At 38.2% G+C, this 25,582-nt stretch overlaps 1 protein-coding gene across 1 annotated transcript in view; it reads left to right on the forward strand.

Annotated features, from left to right (window-relative positions):
- The first annotated feature begins 204 nt into the window (after window positions 1–204).
- Window positions 205–25,582, forward strand: part of LOC124721671 (ATP synthase mitochondrial F1 complex assembly factor 1) — a 52,228-nt gene continuing 26,850 nt past the window's right edge. Inside the window, exons 1-3 of the mRNA XM_047246744.1 lie at window positions 205–501; window positions 10,124–10,277; window positions 17,083–17,145. Coding sequence (XP_047102700.1) covers window positions 353–501; window positions 10,124–10,277; window positions 17,083–17,145 — 366 coding nt within the window. The 5' untranslated portion in view covers window positions 205–352. The remainder of the gene's footprint in view (window positions 502–10,123; window positions 10,278–17,082; window positions 17,146–25,582) is intronic.

Consider the following 25,582-nt stretch of genomic DNA (forward strand, 5'->3'; position numbering starts at 1 on the left):
CTTTCTCGTCTGCAAACACGTGCTTTTGCAGCAAGTATTATCAATTTTTTTCCGTGATTGAAAAGCTTTAACGCACACAAATCCCGCCATCATACACAAATCCACAAGGCATCAGCATGCCATGTTCAAAGAATATCCGCGTTTCGAAAACTACCAGCGATATTGGCTTGCATGAGAGACGACGTCATGCCATGATATGACGTCATGATTCCTCGGGGCCCGCGAGACGCTTCTATATAAATAGCGACGCATATTATGAATCTATGGACCCAACTGCTAGCATATAATAACTTTGATGTTGTTTGTAAACTAAATCTGAGGCGCCCTTGATGCACTGGGCTAAGGGCTTGGAATGTTGGTGTTGAAGCGACTGGAGAATTTAAGATTTGGTGCTCTTAAAACTTTTTTTGCGAGGACTATGGCTGATGAAAATTCGTTGGGTAGCCTGAAATCCAATCCTCACTATCAAAAATATGCAGAAAAAATAAAACAACTTCAAAAGTAAGTTACCGGCAGTTTTTGTAACTATTGTGCCTCAATTTTTTAAAGTACGTATTCTGCGGGCTTTTGTTGACTATTATTAAGACTTGTTCGACAGACACGAAGAATACTACGGGAAAGGCTGTGCTAATTGTTCACTGGTTCAACTATCTATGTTGTTCAGAAGTAACATTTGACAAATTCTTCGCCTTGTAAAATCCGCAGTAATTGCAGTGCAAATAATGCGGATGTTTAAAGTGTTCGCTGTTGATTGATACTAACCACGTATATATATTCTAGGGAATAATTTTATTGTTGTGCGTTAATAACTTACTAGGATCACTCTCATTTGCCAAGTAATGTAGGTTAAAATATTTTTGTAGTTTTAATCAGCTGTAGAGTAGCACACTGCGATGAACTGTTATGGTATAATCGTGTTCGTCCATAAAAGCTTAAGAACTTGATTTCTAGTCAATATTCTGTCACTGTAAAACGAAATCATAAGTTTAGTTATTGAAACGCTAGTTAGTTCTGATATTAAAGCCTAGATGATGATAATAGCTTTAAGACAAGAGGAAAGTGAATATTTAGTCAGTTAGAAGGCTGTCGCAGGAGAATTAATTTCCAGCGGCAAAGTGTTAGTAGTCCTAATAGTTACTATAGGTCAATCATGTTGCAGTATTTTTGTCCTTTCAACATTTCTGAAGACATTTCTCAGCAAAGGAATTCGCTGAGGATGTTAGTTCTCCCTTGTACAAACAGTGCAGTTATTGTTTAATATAATTTGGGATATTGGAGTATATGCAGAATTGGATATACAGTTGCATTTTCCATGCAGCATCTCCAAATGAAATGAAGAGGAAGAGAAATAATACCCCCATTATGTAGTTTTTGGCGTAGGCTCTGTGTAACAGCTGATGAAATGTGGGTGTAGATGTTCGTGACACTAACATGAAGCAGTTTAGAGGAAAAACCTAAATGTAGATGGCTGGATATAAATTAGGACCCAGGTCCTTAAGCAAGAGCCCAGTATCCTAAACTTTGTGCCAATTCAGTGCAAATAGTGTCAGTCAATACGCTGATCTATGTGTAGCTACCATTTTTAAAGAAATTGGAAACAATTGTATATCTGGACTTACGTTAGATGAGTTTCTCTGTGAGATTTGTATTTGTTCTCTATAGTGTTGTATCTAGCATGAACACACATTCTTCAAGTTATCACATGGCAATATATTGTTACTTGGGGTACCTTACTGTACCAGCATTATTTGCAACTTGTCCATTTGCATTCATTTTATGTGAGAGAATGGTTTTCTTTATGTTTATAGATGTGCCTGATATATTCACAGGAGGAGTGGTACATGAAGATAGATACTTTCAATTTAAGAAAATGTCTTCAATACTCTCTCCAGCTCCATATAGATCTAGTGAACAATATGATCTAAGCCACCAACCACAAGAACTAAACAACACTGTAAGCAAAGTGCTGAACTGACATCTACAGCTGGAATATACATAGAAATAAAAACATTAAAGATCCATCCACTCAACGTTTGATGTCACAGTTCGGAGAGTATACTGTTAGCTCGTGTTGTTCACTAACTGCCTCATCATGCATGGCTGTAAACATTGTATGAGGAAGCACATTGACATATGGATACAGAAAGATGCGTCGGTATGTAGAGCTGTAGTGGAACTAGTTCAGTTGAAGGAACCCATTTGCAAAAATAGACAAAAAGTAGAATTTCCTCTACCGTGAATGTCGTCAAAAATTCAGATTTTTTTTTTTAGTTGAATTATTAAATAATTGGAGAAGATGCGAGCTTCATAGGATGATGGTGCAATTTAGTAAGTGAGCTCACCAATGCTTTCTTGTTTGTCATTTACGTAAGGAAATTACATTACTCTTCTTATGCACAAGTTCGTTTGAGCAATTATATACGGACTACCTTTCTCATAACTTGGAATATGTAGTTTTTTCACGTGAATGTTGTCCTTTGTGGTCAAACTACTATAAATTAAGTCCTTCATTTTAAGTAAACATAATTTTAACCAGTGAAGCCTGACATGTATGGGGGCAGAGACACAAGTCTTAGTGTGGTTTATTATTATTTTTTTTTAAATGTAAAAACTTTTAATGGGTAGATTGCAATTTTCTATCACAATTAAAGTTCGGTAACTGGTTTCGGTTGCTATTTGCAACCATCTTCATGTTGTTGAAAATAGAAAAAGGTTGTGAATAACCATTGGAAAGCATCATTAGCTGTGTTAGTGCATTCGTAAGTACCAAAACAGTAACAGTATGTAGTTGGAAATGTCACCGCGAGCAAGCCAGGTTGTTGACGGTGATTTCACAGGTTGACGGTCATATAGGAAATTGTCCAGTTGCACAAAAAGAACTTGGAGCAAAACTCATTACTTGTGATAGTATTATAGGTATTATCGTGAGAACGGTATAGGCAGTGGTTCCAAAAACTGTCAGCTGTTCCATAGCCTGGGTTACATTTTTTAATTAAATAAACAGTTTTTTAATGTCGAAACATTTCCTTATTGTTCCACCATGAAACTTGACATTGCATCAACTGCAAATACTGTTGTATACAATTAGTGTGTGTTACAATAACCTGTCTGATGATGTGGCAGGCAAAGCACTTGAAGAACTACCAAAGCACACCTTTCATCACAGCTGGGGGAAAAAAAAACTTTGGCAGTTTTTAACTCATTTTCCTGTAACATATTTTCAAGATTTATATCCCCTTGTATGGTCAAACTTTTCCCAATTTCTGCAAAATTCTGACAGCTTGGACAGCAAATATCTGTGCATTTCCATATGAGCCTGTAGTTTCAATGGCACCCATAAATTATTAACACTATTGTTGTTAGGGAATGCAGTGCTAATGTTACCTTGCCACTATTGTGCCAACCAGAAAAACTGAAAGTTACACTTATTGTTTCACAATAAACACCAGCTATGTAACATAACACTGGACCTGCATTCGGGCAGACGATGACTCAAATATGTGCCTGACCATCCAGATTTACATTCTCTTTTAATTTCTGTAAATTGCTCCAAGCAAATGCTGGGATGATTTCTGTGAAAGGGCATAGCCGATTTCCTTCCCCAGCCTTGACACAATCTGAGCTTGTGCTCCATCTCTAATAACCTTGATGCCAGTGGGATGTTGAAGCCTAATCTTCCTTAACATTTTTGGCCATATGATATGTGAGTTTCTGTGGTACTACCGCGGGTGCTGATGACCGTACTGTTGAGTTCCCCACAAACCAGTCATCATATTTTTGTGGTACATGGGTCTCTTTGATAAATAGAATATTTTAGTGAAAAAATACAAGTACACATGCTTAGTCACATGACCCATGCATCGCAATTAGGAAGAAACTTTTTGATGTGAAATATGTTGATTGCACAAAAGTTAGACAAATTTTCCAAAAAATAAATATATTTATGTGGAACTGACAATTTCTGTTCAAAAATTTCTGTGCAGTGAGAAAAGAGCTTTTAGGGAGAAACAGTGTTAATTTACATTTGAAAATGCCAATACTATGTGATGCTCTAGCCCTAGAAATGCCTGTCAAAAGCTTTGTTGCTATCTATTCAGTCCTCTAACAAAAAAGTTGATTGTTCGCTGTTGTTAGCTGCTGGGAGACCCCAAGGGATAAGTTCATGTACTTAATTGGGAAGTTTCGCATTGTTCACACATGTTGGCACCTTGAATCAGTGGTGACATGTGTGTTGTGTTGTAGAGGCACCTGTTGAATGTTGGTAACCACCACGAGTGTGTACAAAACTTTAGTATTGTATTTGCATTGTTGATTATGAGAAAGGGTGATATCCAGCACCACTACTTCGTATGCACCTCTCAAATAGCACCCAGAAGACTGTTGAGTTTAACAATGAGGAGGAGGGTTTGTACACTGACTACTGTAGTACCACTGCCCATAGTGCTCCTTGTAATGTTATTTCACATTACCATCTAACATCGTGACTGTTGTCAGGTCAACTGAGAGAAGTTCTGCTTGCAGTACGTCATTGTAAAAACTCTCGTTTGTTGCTGAAAGAGTGACCTATTAGCAGGCATTGGTTTTTGTAACTTCATGACCTCTCCTCTCATATATGCTGCTCTGTGGGAGGTGGCTGTGGAACTGCTCTTCATTGTGTATTTTTGTATGTGAATACTACTACTTCCTGTAGTAATGCCAAATAGTGATAGAAACGTAAACTGATCCTCAGCAAAGCCAAGTTGACTAATGACGATATTTAACTGTTTTCTAATGTTGAAGTAAGTTATTAACTTATTATTACCTCTTCACTCATTTTGCTACTTTAGGCATCTATTCCTAACTTGTTCAGTTACTCGTGAAATCGATCAGTTTTGTGGCAGGGTGAATAATTTAAACACAGGCAGTCGCTGGCATGCTGTGTTTACTAAACCTTGAATATGGCTCTCAATCATAAATTTTTTCCCCCTTTAATTTTTAGGCCAAAAGTTAGATGATGTATTAAAAAGAATATTATATGGTTGTGGAAGGATTATCTGAGTTCTGTGAATAATTCAACTCCATTATACTGGAGTATTAGAATCAATGCAGAGACACTCAGATAAGGGTAATGAATTCTCCACAGCTGTATAAAATGGTGTCTTTCAAATGTCATTAGAAGACTCAGTGCAAAGGATAGTGGTAATTTTTATGCAACACTACCAGGGCATCTCACCCACAAACTCAGACTCTGAGGGAACTTGGCTTATTTATTCTCCATATGGATCTAAGTAACCACACCATATTTTAGCATTATATATCTCTCTGATTCCATTTTATGGCACTTTAAAATGTGGAAATTTTGTTTTTGATGTTGTGGTGCCACAAAATGAAACCTGTGAAAATTTGGAAAATAAATGACCATTTATTTATTTACGATCCAAACTGCATGAAGCTACTATTTATTACAAGGACTGTAAAAATACTTAATTAAAACCATGAAAACATGGAAAAATGTAAACTCACTTTTTGTATTTTATTTTGTAGAAAAAACATAGTTCACCATTCCATCGAAGATCACGTAAAAGAAAAGTGGTAACCCGTAATTTTTTTGCAAAATAATTCTCAAAGCATGGGCTGTAACTTGGGAAAATAGAATTGATGTTTTTTTTTTTGTTTTGTTATATTTGTGAGGGGAAGTTAAGCAGGACTAATGAAAAATATATGCCACAGAGGATACTGCCACAGAATGCAAAGTCTTTGGAGAAACCTAGTTGCAAACTACAAATTTGCCGAGAAAGCTAAAAATACACTGTAAAACAGTGGTCAGAGGAATGCAAGAGGCAACACAGCAAATTCATGAAGAGATTCTGGGAAGAGAATAAGAAAAATAACTGTCAGAACAGTCTAACAAGTCCAAATGCACTCTTCAACTGTTCATAATGGAGAAAGAATGAATGAATGAATGAATGAATGACTAAGAAAGATCCTAACCAATATACTGTGACAAAAATGAAATTTTAAGTGGTTCTAGTAATAAAAGAAACATTCTTAACCAAGAGTATTAAAGAAAGGGTAAAGTTATTTCAATGAAGAAAAACCACATATGTGGTAGATGTAATTTACAACAGTAACATTTATTTTTCTGAATATAGCACTTGAACTCTTTTGACAAAATTATGAGTGTTGCTCAATGATATTTTGTGAGTGTTTCAGTATAAGGGACGTGTGGTATCCAGTAGCTTGCTGTGGAGTACTAAAGTAGTTGTGTTTCATTCAGTTTGATACCCTGTCATCTTTGTTTCTGTGAAAATACATCAGCAACAGTGAAATAGCATGAAATATGCAACTACCAAAGTTAAGGCAGTAGGGAGTATAGAGAAACAAGAGACAGGACAACCAACCACAGAAGAGGATAACATTATTATTGAATTGAGTGGAAGGGTTATAAATGACAAGTCACAGGTAGCAGATGTATTTAATAATCATTTCTTAAACACAGTAGAGAGCATAGGGACCAACAGTTCAAGAGAAAGATCCCAAATATATGTTGAAGAAGTAACTCTCATAAAGTTACGTCATATGAATGAATGAACCACCAACTTCTACTTCTGAAATTAAGAGGGCCATACATTCTCTCAAGAATAAAAGCTCTTCTGGTTTTGATGCTGATTCCAATGGAGTACTGAAGATTTGTTCCCATATAATAAGTCTGGTACAGTCCGAAATATACAATGCATCACTAAATCAAGACATTTCTCCAGAGAGACTAAAATATGCCATTGTTAAGCCCCTCTTTAAGAAAGGTGATAAGAGAGACATCAGTAACTATAAACCTATTTCACTGCCGACATCAATTTCCAAACATTTTGAGAAGGTGACGTATTCTTGAATAGTATGTGATGAATTCTAGAATAGTATCTCACCTTGCCAACAATAATATCATCAGCAAATCACAGTTTGGGGTTCAGAATGGTTGCTCTACTGAGATTGCCATTTACGTGTTCACACACCAGATATTACAAGCATTAAATAACAAAATAACACCGGTAGGGATTTTCTATGATCTGTCCAAGGCATTTGATTGTGTGAATCATAGTATACTCCTAGATAAATTGAAGTTTTATGGGATTGATGGTATAGCCAACCAATGGATCAACTCATATCTAACCAAAAGAATGCAGAAAGTTGTACTTAGTAGTAATTCAGCTAATAGAATCCAAGGACATAATTCTGACTGAGGAGAAATCATGTCTGGGGTTCCCCAAGGCTCAATCTTAGGTCCACTACTGTTTCTCATATATCTAAATGATCTACCGTCTAATATACAACAATCAGAATTAGTTCTTTTTGTATATGACACCAGTATGCATACAGAAATGGAAGAAATGGTGAACAAAGTTCTCCAAAGTGTCATTCACTGGTTTTCTGTGAATGGTCTCACCCTGAATTTCACAAAGACACATCATATTCAGTTCTGGAAACAACTTAGTTCAGCCACATTTGCATGTAGAATCATAGCAAATTTTGGGGAAAGAGAAATCAGTAAGTGGACATATTTTGCTTATTTTGATTCAGTAATGTCATATGGAATAATGTTCTGGGGTAACACGTCTTTAAGAAAGGTGGTCTTCATTGCCCAAAATTGTGCTGTAAGAATAATATGTGGTGCTCACCTGTGATCATCTTGTTGACATCTGTTTAAGGAGTTGGGCATTCTGGCTACTGCTTCACAGAATATTTATTCCCTCATGAAGTTCGTCATAAATAATCCACTACAGTTCAAAAGGAACAATGAGATACATAATTACAATACTAGAAGAAAAAATGGCATTCATTACTCAACATTAGGGTTGTCTTTGGCACAGAAAGGGGTGCACAGTGCTCCAACAAAAATTTTTGGCCACTTACCCAGTGATATAAAATGTTTAACAGACAGCAAGGTAAAATTTCAAAATAAACTGAAAAAGTTTCTCTTTGACAACTCCTCCTATTCTGTAGAATTTCTATGTTTGTAATGGATAAAAAGTGATGGGTTGAAATTGTTAACTCAATGTGTATATCTTGATCTTATTTCAGGGAAAAAAATAATAATTATATGGTGATGTTTAGAGTACAAATAGATGTACAAATTAATGTGCAGTATGAATGTAAAATGAGTCGTTCCACATCATGACAATTTATTATGCAAAATGATCCATAGTACATGAAAGTAAGTAACTAACGTACAACTGAGAACACAGAGTAATGCAAAAGTAGTGCAATGTGCGTTGTATGCCACATAACTACTGCAGTAGATAAACTTGTAATGCCAGTGACTGTGAAGCTTGATTGCTCCATTATATGTCTGTATTGTTGAGTTCTTGAGCTCTGACCCCAAGGATTGCCATTCTAATGGGTGGGATTTGTGCACCATTTGAAGATGGATTAACAGCTGAGGCTGTAAAGTAATTGAAAGGGAATGAAGAGAAGTTCTATACCATTCCGTGCCAGCCAGTGTGATAAAAATTACCATTTGGACTATACATTTTGTCACTCAGCATAGCAATGGAAGCATTAGTGTGCCCACTGCATCTTGGGCATCTTTGGTTCCTAGACAGTGAAAGCAGGTGCAATGGGATTCATGTTACCAATCCATCCTGCAGCAGACAGGATTAAATTATTATGACAGACAGGCCTCTCATTTCTCCGTCTTTTAGCCACCATTGTGAATGAAGTCTCATGGTCCTTTATTGTTATACAGGAAAGGTGCATGTCATTCTCTGGTACAATCATATTTCATTACTCATCTCAGCTTATGGCTTTCTTTTGTACTCTGGTTCCACACTCGAACTCATAATTATCGTAGACATGTTGTCTGTATCGCCAGAATGATGTGGTATAGAGGCCCAATACATGCAGACTGATATTCTGGTCTGTTAAAACTCTCTGACATGCAGGTATAGCACCTTTTGAGTTTTTTTAGGTATTTTCTCTTATGTTTATATATTGTTTGACAACTCTTCAGTGATTGAGTTTGATTTAACACTGAAATTTATTGTTACACAAGAGGTAGTGCTATGGAGCCTATCTGTTGGCCATCTCCTTGCTGTGTTAATCAGTTATTGCTAGTACACTCTTCATGTCCTCTGGAGTCGGATTTGTTTGTACTAAAGAGACTACCTGCACTACACTTGTCTGTCCTATGCTAGTGTATTGGGCGCACTGTGAGATCTGCATCAAAAATAAGGGCAGCTCATTTTTTATTATTGCAAAGTAGGGGAGAGTGTGTCCTGGATATGATATGTGAGTTCGGGTGGCAATTGTTGAAACAATGGGATTTTTTGTTACGGTGAGATCTTTTTATGAAATTTCAATCACCAAGTTTCTCTTCGGAATGTGAAAGTGTTTTACTGCCGCCAGCCTCCATAGGAAGAAATGATCATCATAATAAAATAAGATAAATCAATCTCCTCCTCTCCTCTCTCTCTCTGTTCATCTCCCCCACCTCCCTCCCCCTCCCCCCTGTCTCAGTCCATCTCTTCCTCCCCGTCTATCTGATGCCGAGCCTTGTTTATTGTTATTGCAAATGAAACTTTGATTGGAAGTTGGAGTCACTTAAAATGAATGGGTAAATCGGTTGGGATCATTGGTGTATGGGGTTATAAGAGAGACCTCTCCAGCTGCTGGATCTGTGAGGATAGTAGGTTCAGTGGCAGTATTTCACATTGTTTAAATCTGTGTACATGTAGTATTACAAAGTCTCTGACAATCTCTATTCCATAGTAGTATTTTAACAATAAGCTGATAAGCCATAAATATAACTTTCCTGTATTCTGTTAAAACTGTCTGCTAGGAAGAAAACAAAACAACTCATTTTGTATAAAATGTTTGTTTAGAATTATACATAAGGGGAAAAATATATGTGGGAGAAGCAGTTTGTCTAGTGGTTTAAAGTCCCCGCTATCACAGTCAGAACTAACTTTCACAAAGTCATTTTTAATGGAAAACCTGTAAAAAACATGTAGCTTATGTCTGTTGAATGTTTATTAGAGTATCCTGTAAAACAAGAACTTTTGACATTTTTGCTAACACCGTAAAACAATGTTTTGTCTTTGTGTAGTAGTATAGATTACACATTTTTTTCTAATGAGTTTTATTGTTGTAGATCATCTCCCGATGAATTTCTTGAGCGAATGGAAGCTCTTAAAAGTAAACCTAAAAAGGTGAAGGATGCTGTTAAAGGCAGAGAGTTCTCAGCTATTTCATCGCCAAAAGAAACATTGGATAGCACTGGTGCAAGGACCACATATAAACAGAAAGTGAGCAGTTTTATAAACATTGGTAAGCTAGTCAGCAAATAGTTTAAGTACTATTTATCTTGTCCTACATATTGCCTGCAACAATTAGACAGGAAAGATAAAATTAAATGGCTACTACGAAGCACTTTAGTTTTTGAGTTTTCAAAAAAAGTAGCATGATTTCTTAACCAGTTTACGTATGCCATCTCAGTGCTTATGTGACACGTAATTTGATCACAGGAGTGATTTTCAGTATTTTGCAAAATTCTTGTAGTTAGGCATTATTCACTTCTTTGTCTTTAGTTATTGTTCACATCTCTACTTACTAGTTACATGTTCCATATCTAATTTTACTGCCTCGTTTGTCAAAATGATGTGGAATGGGACAGTTTTTAGTGTGTGTATAAGTGATCAGTGTTAACATTAATGAAAACATTATTGTTTAGTCCTTCTCTTGCAACCTGAGGTTTCTTTCCACTGCAGCTGCCGTGACACTTTTTTCCCCTCTAATCTTAAAACCACTACTCTTCAATCACTTTCTTTAGATTAGATTTAATTTTCATTCCAGAGACCCAAAAATGAGATGATTCTCGTAGGTGTGGACAAGTCAGAAAATATAACATAAAAAAACATAAAACATCTGAATGTAAAACTCACTACCCTGATAATTTTCTAGGACCTTGTAAAGATAGGTGAATACATCACAGTAAACTGGAACTGCTAATATTTACAGAATTAATACACTGTCAGAATGAAACATAGTTATGCACTTTTAACAGATTTATCATACAGTAAATACCTAATCTTGACTGTTGTGACCAAGTGCTGTCAAAACTGAAATCTAACACACATTTTTAGTTAAGCTCACCTAACAGTCCCTGTTAAGATATTCATGTGTAAAGTAAAAGGAGTTTCCTATCAAAAAGTCTTTTAAACTCTATTTAAACTGTGCTTTATCTGAAACCAAGTTTTTTATGGTTGCTCACGGTTTACTAAAATGTGTGTTCCTGAATATTTGACCCCATTTTGGACCAAGGTCATTGATTTTAGGTGTTTATATAGATTGTTCTTATTCCTAGTATTGATACTATGTATTGAGCTATTGGTTGGAAATAGAAATATATTACTTACAACAAATTTCATTAAGGAATAAATAAACTGAGACACAGTGGTTAGGATAGAAAGTTCCTTGAAAATGTTTCTGCATGATGTTCTTGAATGTACACCACAAATGAGTCTTATTACATGCTTTTGCATGCTTGGTTTGATGAGTTGCCTCAGAATATGACCCTCTGTGACGTAATAGAATGAAAGTAGGTAAAGTCTGAAAGTTTTTTATATTTATATCTCTTACATCTGACATCATTCTCACTGCAAAAACAGACTTGATAGACGCTTCAGCAATTCTGTGGTACGCCCTTCCCAACTGAATTTATTATCAAGTTGTAATCCCAGAAATTTAACACTGTCAACTTCTTTGCTCTGCATGTCTTCACATTTTATACACATGCTGGAAGGAAATACCTTACAGGTTCTGAACTGCATATAGTAGGTTTTTCCTATCAGCTATCTCCTCCATGGGACCATATTAGTGGGTGATTGCACCCAGATGTGCAGACATCATCACAGACCCAGATCCTGTGACTCCAAGATTAAAATACTAACCATATTGCAGAGGTGATAGTAGAACTTTTTGTGATGGTCACTGTGCTAATGCGGGCATGGAGGGGCTCCAGTTCTTATTTAAAAATCAGGCAGCCAAGTTTGAAAGCAAGGCATCCTCTTTTATCCAAGGTACCAGTTTTCAAATAAAAATTTGTTTGTGGAATAGGAGTTGCCCAGTGTAAATCATTTTAGGTTAGGTTTAAAACTTGCTTTGCTACCCATCAGAAATTTTGTGTTACTGGGTAAATGTTCAAAAAGTTTTTGTTGCTGCCTATTCAACCCCTTTCTGAACCACTGACTGGATAATACAGGTCATTTTGTCCGTTCTTTTACTGTCATAGGTGTGGACCTCACAGCTCTTCTCAAATTTTAAGGGATTATTTATTATGAATTTTGTTAACAATTCTATATGTATTGTGACAGCGCAGTGAAAATGCCTAACTCCCTGAAGAGGTACCGACGTGACAACTGCAGATGACCACCACTTATTAGTCTTACTGTTTGATTTTGTGCAATCAGTATCCTCTTTCTGAGTGATGAGCTACATCAGCAAATTATTGCATAAGATGTTATAGGATGGAAGTATCCAAAATATGTTCGGAGGTTGAGTCAATTGTCTCCAAGGCTAACAGGTATATGAAGAGCAAAAGTGGTTCAGCTTAATAGTTTCAGGAGCTTGGTAATATGCTTCTCCAAGTTCAAGCTGTCATCAATGTGTTCACTCTAAAGTTTATAGCATTCTACCCTATTTACTGACTCCTGTTCATATGATGCTTCAGTTTTTGGCGTGACTCTATTTGTTGTACATAATTGAATATGGTGTATCTTCTCAAAATTGAGGACCGAGCGAGGTGGCGCAGTAGTTAGACACTGGACTCGCATTCGGGAGGACGACGGTTCAATCCCGCGTCCGGCCATCCTGATTTAGGTTTTCCGTGATTTCCCTAAATCACTCCAGGCAAATGCCGGGATGTTTCCTCTGAAAGGGCACGGCTGACTTCCTTTCTCATCCTTCCCTAATCCGATGAGACCGATGACCACGCTGTCTGGTCTCCTTCCCCAAACCAACCAACCAACCAAAATTGAGGGAGAATCCATTTTCAGAGAACCACTTAACAATTCTGTGAAAAGATCATTAACAATCCCTTCCATTGCTTCCTCTCAATGGGATTCATTTTAACACTAATATTTTCTGTGAAAAGAACCAATTATTCTTCTTGAATGTTAAGAAGAAGATCATTCACATATAAAAAGAATTGGAGCAGACCCCAACATTGAACCCAAAGGGACTTCTTTTTTGACTTCTCCCTGTCCACTAAAATTTTTTACCCTTCCAACATTGCTGGACTTAATCATCACAACTTCTTGCATTCTGCTCAAGTAAGATTAAAACCAGTTGTGTGTAAAGCCATAAATTCCATAAAATTTGAGTTTTTCAAGCTGTCAAATGCTTTGGAAAAATCACAAAAAGTGCCAACTGACAACGTTTTATTATTTAAGGCTTGTACTGTTTGTTGAGTGGATGTATAAATAGCATTCAATGTCAGGCAACCTTTCTGAAATCCAAAAAATTATATGCTATGAGGGTGGCCTGGAAAGTTCTCAGAGTCGCCATGAGAGGTCAGTGCTAGTACAACGAGTTGTTCACGTGATATTTATTGGACTGTTGCCTGTAAACTCGTGCCACGTGAGTGCTCTTGGAAGAGAGCTGTGGCAGTGATGTGGCTCTGTTGTTGTTCCCATATAGTGATTTGCGAAGATGGAAAAAAATCGAGATTTGAGCAGTGATTAAGTACTTCGTATAGAAAGGTATGAAAGCAAAGGGAATTCATGCTGATTTCCAGAATACACTAGGGGACTCTGCTCCTTCATATTTAACTGTTGTCAAGTTAAATTTGGTTGGGAGAGCTTAGATGATGATCTGCGCAGTGGTCGGGAAATCATTGCAAAGTGCACAAAATGATCTTGAAGGATCGCCGATTCAAAGTGCGTGAAATTGCTCACGCTTGCCCGATGTAATCTGAAAGGGTATATCACATTTTAACTGAAGAATTAGAAATGAAAAAAATTATCTGCAAGATGGACGCCACGACTCTTGATGCCGTTGCCATGGCAAAATTACACGAACTAGGGTATGAATTGTTGCCACACCCACCTTATTCACCTGATATGGCTTTGTCAGACTTCTATCTCTTCCCAAAGCTGAAAATTTTTTTTGGTGGACGAAGATTCACTTCAAACAAAGTACTGATAGCCGGAGTTGACAACTATTTTGCAGGCCTGGAGGAAACTCTTTTTCGAGATGGGATCAAGACACTGGAGCATCATTGGACCAAGTGCATTAATCTAGGAGGAGACTACATTGAAAAAAAAAAAAAAAAAAAAAAAAATCAGTGATGTAAGTACTTTTTTTCTATTCCGTTCCGAGAACTTTTCAAACCACCCTCGTAACGTAAATTGTTTCAGCTTAAATGTGATACTAATGTTAAGTACAGTATATTACTTTTTTGAATGTTTTGGAAAAAGATATCAGTAAGGAAACTGGACAATAATGATACAAGTCTGTCTTTTCACATTTCTTGTGGAAAGGTTTAACACTTGTTTATTTTAATCTGTCTGGAAAAATTCCCTGTGCCAGTGGTGGATTACATATCTCGCTAAGGACATTATTTATTTAAGACAGAACAACCTTTCATAATTCTCTGTGAAATTCCTTCAACACCATATGAACTTACAGTTTCTTTAGAATGTTTTTAATTTTATTACTTTTAATGATGGATGTTGGTGCTACTACTAGCTGCTTAAAATTTTGTGGCGTGACATTTTAAATACATTCTCTGGCTTCTCAACTGAATCTCTTAATCCTGTTTTTGCTGCTACATGTAGAAAGTGATTGTGAAAAGTACTCACAACTTGTGATTATGAGTCACAACAGTGTCATTTAGTTTAATTGTTATGATATCTTGTACTCTGACTGGCTGTTTTGTCTCTATCCCATGTGGTTTTAATCTTATTGCCTGTATTGTTAATTTCTGTCAGAATGTACATACTTCTTGATATTTTGGGGGCTTCCCTTAAAATATTACTGTATCCCTCATAGTATGCAAGTAATTTTGGATCTCAATTTATTCTGGTGATTATATAATTTCACTCTTCCTTGTACATGAGATTTTAATTTCTTTAGTTCTCAGAGGCTTACTTTTTTAATGGATTTTGTGTATAACCTTTTGAGAAAAGCAACTTTCAAATAGTGACACAAATCTGCTGCAGAATAAATTGAATTCAACATCACATCTTTCTACAGGGTGAACCAGAACTCTACGAACATGCTTTCAGACGTTTTTCAAGGTTGCTTTTTGAGTATTTTGGTGTAAGGGACCCTTGGCTGCACATGGCTCATTGCAGAGTAGTAATATAATTATCATTGTTGCCCCATTTACCTTGTTGCAGGTGCTGTCACAACAATGAAAAAGACTGTAATATGCAATTACCAAAATGTACAACACATCCAGTTTTTCATAGATGCCTATGTATAGATGCAAAAGAACTGTGATGTGGTTGTCATCACAGTGAGAACAGCACAACATAGGCATTGTTGTGCTGCTCTTTGACTGCATTCTGCGGAACCTAACATGAAGTGCATATCAGTCATCTCTTCGTCAGTAAACCAGTCCGTACTGCTGTGTATCAATGATAACGTGCAACTAACACTGTCAGAAAAACAAATCTGAGATAGAATAGTGCAGTAGTGAATGCAAGCTTGAGAGTGAAGAGTAAAGGGAACACAATTGTTGTCAACAGCAAGTACTGTGAGTACAAGTTTGTTTCCAAACAAGACACACAGCACATAATGTTGACTTTTGCACTGTTGTGCACTATTTTCAGTGCCATACAGATACAAATCCAATTGGGTCAAGGAATCAAATGAATGCAATAAATTTGTAATGAGATACTGAAGATCATGGTCCCTTATACCATAATACTCAGAAGGTATCCTTGAACAACCTCTGAGAGTTTGTTAGTGGAGTTGTGGTTCATTCTGTGCATATACCTCCTCCCATCCCACATCTTTTAAGTTACTCTTAAAAACAGTTTATTCTGTTCTCCTTAGTAAACCTCTGCCACCTGGCTAAGCTTAGCACTATGTTTCATGGTACTTGTTATCTGGTATTCAACACCTAGGTTTTCCTGTAGCATTTGGCCATACCCTGCTATGGTGCAGTAGGACTCTTTTCTTTCTGCTCTACTTTTCTACTGACCTAACGAACTAGTTGTTACTATGAGGCTGCTACTCTTTGTTTTGCTCAAAAACTTATTGAGGCTATTCTGCTATTTCAGGTAACAAATCAAATGGATTGCTAATCGGAGTTTGAAATTTGGTTTCTGAGGTTTACTCCTTTTGATTATTACTTGTCACCTTTTCCCAGCTCCCATTCTCCCATCAAAACGTGCCATTTCTAGTTCCACCCAAGTCGCATTAATTTTTCTTCCCTGTTCCGTGATTCTCTTGTCTTGGCTCCATAACCTACAACTCTGTGTGAGAGCCTCATCTTACGTTTTACTGGATTTCCTAGTGCAGTAATCCCAGTGGAACATCAACCTACTTTTACAGTAGACTAAAAAGCACTATCATACATTTAAACTGTAACAAAGTAATAATTCGTGAAAACTTATATTTCGGTGAGTTGTGCGACTAACTTGCAGGCTGCAGGTAGATGTAGAAACACAAATGTTCTTGACCTTTATCATCTCTTTGGAGAACTTTCTATTAGTTTATCAGTCAGTGATGATATAAAATTGCACAAGTTTCACAAAGAGCCATCGTGGGGCATGTCTGATACATGTCAAACCATAATAAGGATCCATGTCTGGCTCAAATTGTGTGTGTGATAACTGATTTCAACTCTTACAACTTTTGGGACCAGTTATACATGTGAAGGAGGATAGTTTAGTATTGATTTCTGTTCAAACAATTAACGTGTTAAGACTTTCACACCTGAATAGTGTATTTTATCACACAATGTTTTCTCTCTCTATTGGAACCAGTATTTACATAGTTATATCTTTCTGCAGTATGTACATTAATATTGTTGAGTATTCAACACTTTCAGAGATCTCCACTTGTTTACTTTTTTTAACAGTAAAAAATCTGTTGTTCCAGAAATTATCCGATATTATGAAAATGGAATTAATTGAGAACAAAACTGCAGATGAAGTGAAGCATGTAAGTATAGCAATAATAATAGTATTCTTTCTTCAAAAATACTTTTAAAAAAACATGTGTATGAGTACTGTTTGAATGACATTCCCTAGATAAAGAGTATAAATTCATTGCAGAAAGTTTCTAGAAAAAGACAATGCTATGTAATGTAGACTCCAGTGCAGTAAAAAAGGTCTTACTGCCTTTCTCTGTGGTGCCCTGATTCTAGCCAATACCAGTTTTGGGCTGGTATGATTCTTTTTGAGTTTAATGGAGAACCAACCTTACAATGTGTGGCATTATGAAATTTATCACCTTCAGTGTGCTCTCCTCACCAAACCATTCAATGCTTCATACAAATTTTCCATTGTTCCTAGCAGCTCTGGAAGTTTGCTTTTGCTAACAAAGCTTCCACACTGTCAGATCTTGTCCCTTTAAGTGCCAGTTTGACCTAAAAAAGTCATAGGGGGCCAGGTGGTGTGAATAGCCTGGGGTGGTCCAACCTGGTGATGCTATATTTCACAAAGGACACCTTTGCAGACAAGGCAGGATGGAATGGTTAAATTGTCTTGGTGAAGCATCCAGGATTTGGTGTTCCACATGTAGAATGTCTCTTCACTCATTTACGAATGGCAGTCAGATTCTCAATGTAATAATGTTGATTGACTGTGATCTTTGAGAATGATTTTAAGGGATCAGTTTATCAATTTTGTCAATGTTGTTTTCTGATTTTGATGTTGGAGCTCGTCCAGTATGGAGATCATATACAATCGTTTCATGTCCTTCCTTAAACCTTTTGAACCACTCAAAAACTTGTGTTCCGATAATCATGCATAACTGCCATGAGCTTCTGTAGTAATTTATGCAAGTTTCTTATGAGAATTGAGGTTAGCTTTTTGCTCTGTCAGAACACTTTGCATTTTCTGTGGAAGGACTTCAATGGATGATTGCTACAGCGAGACTGAGAGACATATAACCATGCCCGTTGATCTCAGGGTGGGAGAAGCATCAGCTCACATGAACATGTTCAAACCAGCTGTGCCACAGAATGAGATTTTCACTCTGCAGTGGAGTGTGTGCTGATATGAAACTTTCCTGGCAGATTAAAACTATGTGCCAGACCGAGACTCGAACTCGGGACCTTTGCCCTTCATGGGCAAGTGCTCTACCATCTGAGCTACCCAAGCACGAGTCACAGCCTATCTTCACTGCTCTGCTTCCACCAGTACCTTCATCTCCTACTTTCCAAACTTCACAGAAGCTCTCCTGCGAACCTTGCAGAACTAGCACTCCTGGAAGAAAGGATATTACAGAGACATGGCTTAGCCACAGCCTGGGGCATGTTTCCAGAATGAGATTGTCACTCTGCAGCGGAGTGTGCGCTGATATAAAACTTTCCTGGCAGATTAAAACTGTGTGCCGGACCGAGATTCGAATTCAGGACTTTTGCCTTTCGCGGGTAAGTTTTAATCTGCTAGGAAAGTTTCATATCAATGCACACTCCACTGCAGAGTGAAAATCTCATTCTGGAAACATGCCCCAGGCTGTGGCTAAGCCATGTCTCTGCAACATCCTTTCTTCCAGGAGTGCTAGTTCTGCAAGGTTCACAGGGGAGCTTCTGTGAAGTTTGGAAGGTAGGAGACAAAGGTACTGGTGGAAGTAGAGCTGTGAGGACGGGCCGTGAGTAGTGCTTGGTAGCTCAGATGGTAGAGCACTTGCCCACGAATGGCAAAGGCCCCGCTTTTGAGTCTCGGCCTGGCACACAGTTTTAGTCTGCCAGGAAAACTTCAGCTGTGACACGTTTGCTGTGTGAAGGAGTGGGTGGGGGCGGGGGGGATGGTGGAATCATAGTACCTATTCTGTCTTGATCTAGTGTAATTGCATGATCTAGTGTGACATTATGTTTTGAAGTGTTTGTACATTGTGCGTCTGATGTGGGATGTAGGGAACAGCCTGGTATTTACCTAGATGGATGTTGAAAACCATCCAAAAACCACATTCAGGCTGGCCAACACACCAGCCCCCATCATTAATCCACAAGGCAGAGTTAATACAGCGATGGTGTGCCTCCCAGTGTCCTGGAAGCAAGCACTTTAATGCAATTGGCTTTCCAGGTAGGTTAGAATACTATGTGCACAATATCTTAGTGTTTAGAGGATATAAAAGTGGCCGTGCGGTTCTGGCGCTGCAGTCTGGAACCGCGGGACCGCTACGGTCGCAGGTTCGAATCCTGCCTCGGGCATGGATGTGTGTGATGTCCTTAGGTTGGTTAGGTTTACGTAGTTCTAAGTTCTAGGGAACTAATGACCTCAGAAGTTGAGTCCCATAGTGCTCAGAGCCAGCCAATTTAGAAGATATAAAAAGAAACAGTTTGTTATGTGACAAAAATGCCATAGGTGCTCTGTTTACCCTCTAGGGTTCCATGAAGGTTTTGACATTAGTGATATTCAAGTTGCTGTGTGATAAATATTGTTTTAGAGATGTTGCTGACCTCCAGTGGAATTCTTTTTGTGGTGAGAGATGAAGCGTTTGGTGTATGAGACATAAATACACACTCCAGAAGAGCTTGTTGCATGTTTGGCTGAAACTACAGCCATTATTCATGAAACACCTGGCTGTTTTGAGCATGTTCGACACTCATTAGAATGTAGATGCCAGTTATGCATTAATGTTAACAAATTACATTTTTAGCAGCATCTCAAAAACTGTATTCATCATATGGCAGTTTAAACACCATTCCTAAATGTCACTAGTGTCAAAACCTTCAGTGAACGCTAGCAAGGAAATGGCGTACCTGTGATATTTTTGGATATACCCTTTTGGGTTTCTTTGTATTTTCTCTAAAAACTCAAAAATTTTGTACACACAGTTTTTACACCCTTTTTATAAGTCAGATTCATCTATATTAAACAGAATTTTTTAAATTTCCATCTCAGTGTATTATTTTAGCCTGAGTATAAAAAAAGCAGACTGACATGAAAAGGCTTCGTGACTCTTAGAAAATTTCATGTGGAATTTCATGAGGAATTGTTTTAGGAAATTTTGCAGTGTGTACTAATGTAACTCCAATTTTTCAATAGCAAAACAAAATCAAGAATGCGAAGTGACCAGACATTACATCTGAAATTTGATGGGGGATTGGGTGGGAGGGGAGGTGGGATGAATTGATAAACTTTCCCACTTTTTCCAACATTTTGTTGCAGCTTACAGTCTACTGGTATTATGAGACATAGGCATTTGATGCTGTAAACTGTGAATCATAGTGAAGTCAGTTTTGTGATGGTACTGAAATTGTGTCCTGTTACATGGGGTTCTCTAAACATTTTAGGATTGTGATAGTTTTCAACTTGTCAAATGGGAATCTGAATTGTGTAAGCATGTAATGTACAGCTTTTTCCTATCTGAGAAGATGGTCACTACAACTGAAACCTGTACGAAGTAAAGAATAAATTTTACAGGTGATGGCAAATTTACAGTTCATAAAAATTCCTAAGGCTGTATCAAGTCACTTCATTGAACTGTTAATTATGGAAGTTTTTCTTTAACAATTGTACAGACGGTTGGAGAAACATACAGGAGAAACGAAAGGAAAAGAAAAGCCGTTCTCAGTATATGGATGAACCATGAAATCCCCCACTGTTCCCAATAGTGGCAGATTCACTTCACCAAGTCAGAGAGAAAAGAAGGAAAAAATCCTTATCAATAAATGGATCCTATCCCACAGAGGAACATCAATGGATTCAGAAATTACACAGAGGAGCTAAAACTTGTAGCAGTGGAAAGACCATCGGCATGTGCCTACTCCTTAAAGAATCTAACACTCCTGTGCTAAGAGGCTTTGCCCACTACAGGAGAGAGAATGAAAGACAATGTTGCTGTGTTCATCAGCGAGACGTTCCACTCCAGCCACGCTATCTTCACCACTCACTCTAAAAAGTTCGTACTGTGGCTATTCACATAATGCATATCATCACAGTATGCTGTATGTACCTACATCTATACCCTGCAAAACACCTTACTGTGTTTGTCAGAAGGACCTTGTGTACCAGTGTCATTTGCCCCTTTTCTTGTTCTATTCACATATTGTTTGTGGGAAGGACTAGTGCTTGTAATACTGCATGTGGGCTCAGATCTCGCTGATTTTATCTTCATGGTCTTTTCCCAATTTATCCATAGGAGAAAGCAGTATATTGGTTGACTCTTCTATCAGCGTACGCTCTCAAAAGTTTAACAGTAGACCAAACCGTGATGCAGAAAACCACTCTTGCAGCATCTGCCACTGGAGTTGACTGAGCGTGTCCATGATGCTTTCATGATTATGAAATGAACCTGTAATGAAACATGCTGCTCTTCTTTGGAGCTTCTCTATTTCCTTTATTAATGCTGTCTGGTACAGAAAATAGACTGACTAGCAATGTTCAAGTATTGGTCAAATGAGTGTTTTGTAAGCTATTTCCTTTCGTGATGGACTACATTTCCTGAGAATTCTGCCAATGAATCTGTCTGGCATTTGCCTTAGCTGCGATTAATTTTGTGTAGTCGTTCCCCTTTAAATCACTCCGTATGCATACTTTTAGATATTTTATGGAAGTAGCTGCTGACAGTGATTATGTGCAGTCGTGCAATCAAACAGCATAGGATCTTTCTCTCTATACGTTCACAGTATATTACATATATATTGAGGGTCAATTGCTACTCCCTGCACCAAGCATCGATCCTCTGCAGGTCTTGCTGCATTTTGCTACAATTTTCTAGCATTGTGACTTCTCTGGATACAACAGCATCATCCAAGAAAAGTCTCATGGAACTTCTGACATTATGTACTAGGTCATTTTTATTTATTGTGAAAAGTAATGGTCCTGCAACTCTCCCTTGGGACACACCCTAAGTTACTTTCAAGTCTGAAGACTTCCCTCCGTTCAGGGTGGCATACCATGATCTGTTTGCTAGAGATGCTTCAGTATGGTCACACAGTTCGTCTGATGTCCTATACGCTCGTATATTGTTCATTAGGTGGCAGTGCAGAACTGTATCAAATGCCTCCTGGAAGTCAAGGACACAGTAACTATCTGGGCATCTGTATCTACTGTCATTCATACAATGATTTAAAGAAGGAACTACAGTGTGATCTTAATCTGTGAAACAGTTTTGGAAAAAGACATTTAGTATTTCAATCTCTTCTGTGTCATCCTCTGTTTCAATCCCATTTCATCACAGTGTCTGGACAGATGGCTGGCTTCGATCCATTTATTGATTTAGCATAAGACCAAAGCTTCTTAGGATTTTCTGTCAAGTTGTTAGACAGAATTTTACTTTCAAATTTGTTGAAACTTCACTCATGGTTCTCCCTACAGTAATTTTGGCTTTGTTTAATTTTTGTTTATCTGTGAAGTGATGCTTTCTTTGCTTTCAAAGCAATTTTCTGACATGGGTGTCAAATCATGGCAGGTCTTTTCCATCCCTCACAATTTTGCTCAGCATGTACCTGCTTCAGCATTTTGTATAATGCTCTTGAACTTTGTCCATTGATACTCAGATTGTTAGTGCTGGAGATGAAATTTTTATGCTGAAGATGAAATTTTTGTGCTGACTGCACAGATAAGTTGATATTTGTCTCTTGTTGCTCTTGCTAAGCAGAAAGAGCTTGACATGTTGCAGCATATAGCCCTGGTTCCATTTGTGTTTGTTTGTCCCAATGGTGGATCCTAAGGAGTTAGTGGGTACAGAGACAGCGCACAAAATAATAAGGTGCACACATAGTGTTTAAGAAACTTCTTTTACTTAACTTGAATAGCAACAAGTCCAGAGCGCAGCCCAAAGTAAGTCCTTGAGAGAGGCCAGTTCAATATCTACAATAACAACAGATACTGAATGACAACTCATGGCCTACATAGGCAGAACTGAACTGACTGACAGACTAGACTTTTGTGCAGCATCCTTTATATTTGCTCTGTGGCAACACTGGCCGCATGGAATGAGGAGGGTGTGTCATGGAGCCAGCTGCAGATTGGCAGTGAAATCACACGGGCTACCACCAACTTCTATACGTGGACTGGCACAGCATGGTATGAATAGCACAAGATACCATAATCTGCATTGATTTTCCCGGAAAAAAAATCTCTGAGAACAGGTGCAGCATCTCTCCATAAACCATCTTTGCAGTAGATGCTCCAGTTTCTGGTTTAAGGGCTGTATAAATCTGCAGCATTCTAGTGCACTGGATATATGACACTGGGAAAAGTTGACAATCCCCAGGAATCTTTTTAATTTCTGGCAATACATCAGCAGAGGAATGGTCTTAATGACCTCTATATTTTCTTAGAGAGGACAAATACTGGCAGCTGAGACAGTATGACCGAGAAATGTCAATTTGTTTTTGACGTAGAACACTTTTTCCTCATTTGTCACCAGTCCATATTTATATATACTGTCGAACATTGCCTTAAGGTGTTTGTTTTGTTATTCAGCTGTCTTTGAAAATATCAAAATATCATCAAGGTAGTTGAAGCAGAAATCCGAGCCCCTTAGTATTTCTCTACGAACCTCTGCCGTGACTGAGCTGCATTCTTTAAACCAAATGGCATGATAGGTATCTGAAAAGACTAAAAGGCATTATTACGACAGGAATATTTTCTTCTGCAACTTGAACCTGGTTATAAGCCTCCTTACAATCCACCACACTGAATATTGTAGCTCTCCTTAGGGTAGAAATGGGAAAGCAGATGGGGATTGTTTGTGGATTTAGAGTGCGGTAACCTCTACAGGGCCTCCAGATGCTGTCTTTCTTTTTAGCTAGGTGTAACAGTGATGCCTGTGGGCTGTGGGATCTTCATATGATCTCTTCAAATTCTGCTTTTGCCGTTGAGAAATGGTTGGGTGCTAGTCTTTGTGGCCGTCTAGAAACTGGTTGGCTGGGTGTTGTCTTAATGTGATGCACCATGGTATGCAATACTTTCTGTGAAGTGGCTGACAACCTCTTGTCTAGCTTATGTACCAACCAAACTACTCAGTGAGGCCATGGAATTTTTAGCACTTCTGCCTGTAGTACCTATTACCACTTCACTGTACACCTTAATTCATACCATTCTTAACTTTTCCAGTCCTTGGTGGGGTATGAAGTCTGCACCTAATATCAGTTCTCTACCACCTGCCAGTGCGAACCTTTATTTGAGCTTTTTAACAAAGCCCAGGTCCACTGTCGATTCACACTGACCGTAAGTTGTGATGGGTGAGTTGTTAACTGCTGTAGGTTGAGGGTGCACTCACCACTGCAGTCCATCTTTGTATCTGAGCCCGAATTAGTAAGGTATCACTGATCTGTGTTCCTGTCTTTTACATACAAATGGCATGATAATGTCAGCAAGCACACTTGCTTTGCTGTATGTGTGGATGTGATTGATCTGATGCAAATAACATGGCCGATTGTGAGTGCTGGGTCTTGGCTACCTCTGATAACATTGCTGTTGGCATCTACGGGAGTAGTGGCAACTCCCTCATCAACGCTTTCGCACCTTTGTGGAACTTTATGACTGGTTGTGCCTACTGTAGGCTGCTGGGGCCTGGAAATTCAAAGCGAGATGTGCATCTTGTGGCCTGATCACCATGGCCGTCTGTTTGATTCTGATGACTGGGTGGATACCCCTCTTCTTTACCTTTTCTTGTGCGGGTCCACTTATTCATTTCAGACTTCTGAACTGCTTATTCATGTTCATCTCTTGCTCATGTCGTATAGCTGCACTATCCCAAGTGTTGACGTCGCTACTACCTGTTTCGCTGCTGAGGTACTTGTTTGCTCCACTATAGTGTGCACCTTGTCTGCAACTGCACGAACAGAATTGATATCACACTTCCCACATGTCACCACTGCCATTTTCACTGAAAGTGATAGTTGTATTAGCCATATGTGCTGTAGTGTTAAATCTCACATTGCTTCCTCTTCCACAGTGATCCTCAGATGTTGCCAGAGTTCAGATGGTGTTCTATTGCTGATACACTTGATCTGAATTACTTGTTGCATTTGTTGGTTCAACAAATCCGTCTGACTAGTGTCTCCTTCATGTGAGGGTGTTTTCAACATAATATCCAACACCATGTTGACAGCTAGGGCATCAAAGCTGTTAACCTCTACAGGAAACATGGAATAATTGCTAGTAATGCTATTTTGTGTAAACACCAAATCCAGCATTGTGAACCACAGCTCACGCTTCTCCGACAGGAATGCTGGTGTTTGTGTTTTTATCTTCATAGTGGAAACCACATTAGACTCAGTGGGCAAGCTGTCTGTCATATTCAACACCTGTTCGTATAAATTCATCTCTTCTCGATTTTGCAGATCCCCAATTTGCTTCTGCAGGTCCTCTTCTAGGCATAAGGACTGCCCTTGTATCTGACTTCACGCAACATCACAATGCGAAGTAACTGTTTCACTCTGTACATTGCTTTAGGTGTCTCCTGTCTTTTG

This window comes from Schistocerca piceifrons, chromosome X (assembly GCF_021461385.2).
Source record: "Schistocerca piceifrons isolate TAMUIC-IGC-003096 chromosome X, iqSchPice1.1, whole genome shotgun sequence".
NCBI classification, from domain to species: domain Eukaryota; kingdom Metazoa; phylum Arthropoda; class Insecta; order Orthoptera; family Acrididae; genus Schistocerca; species Schistocerca piceifrons.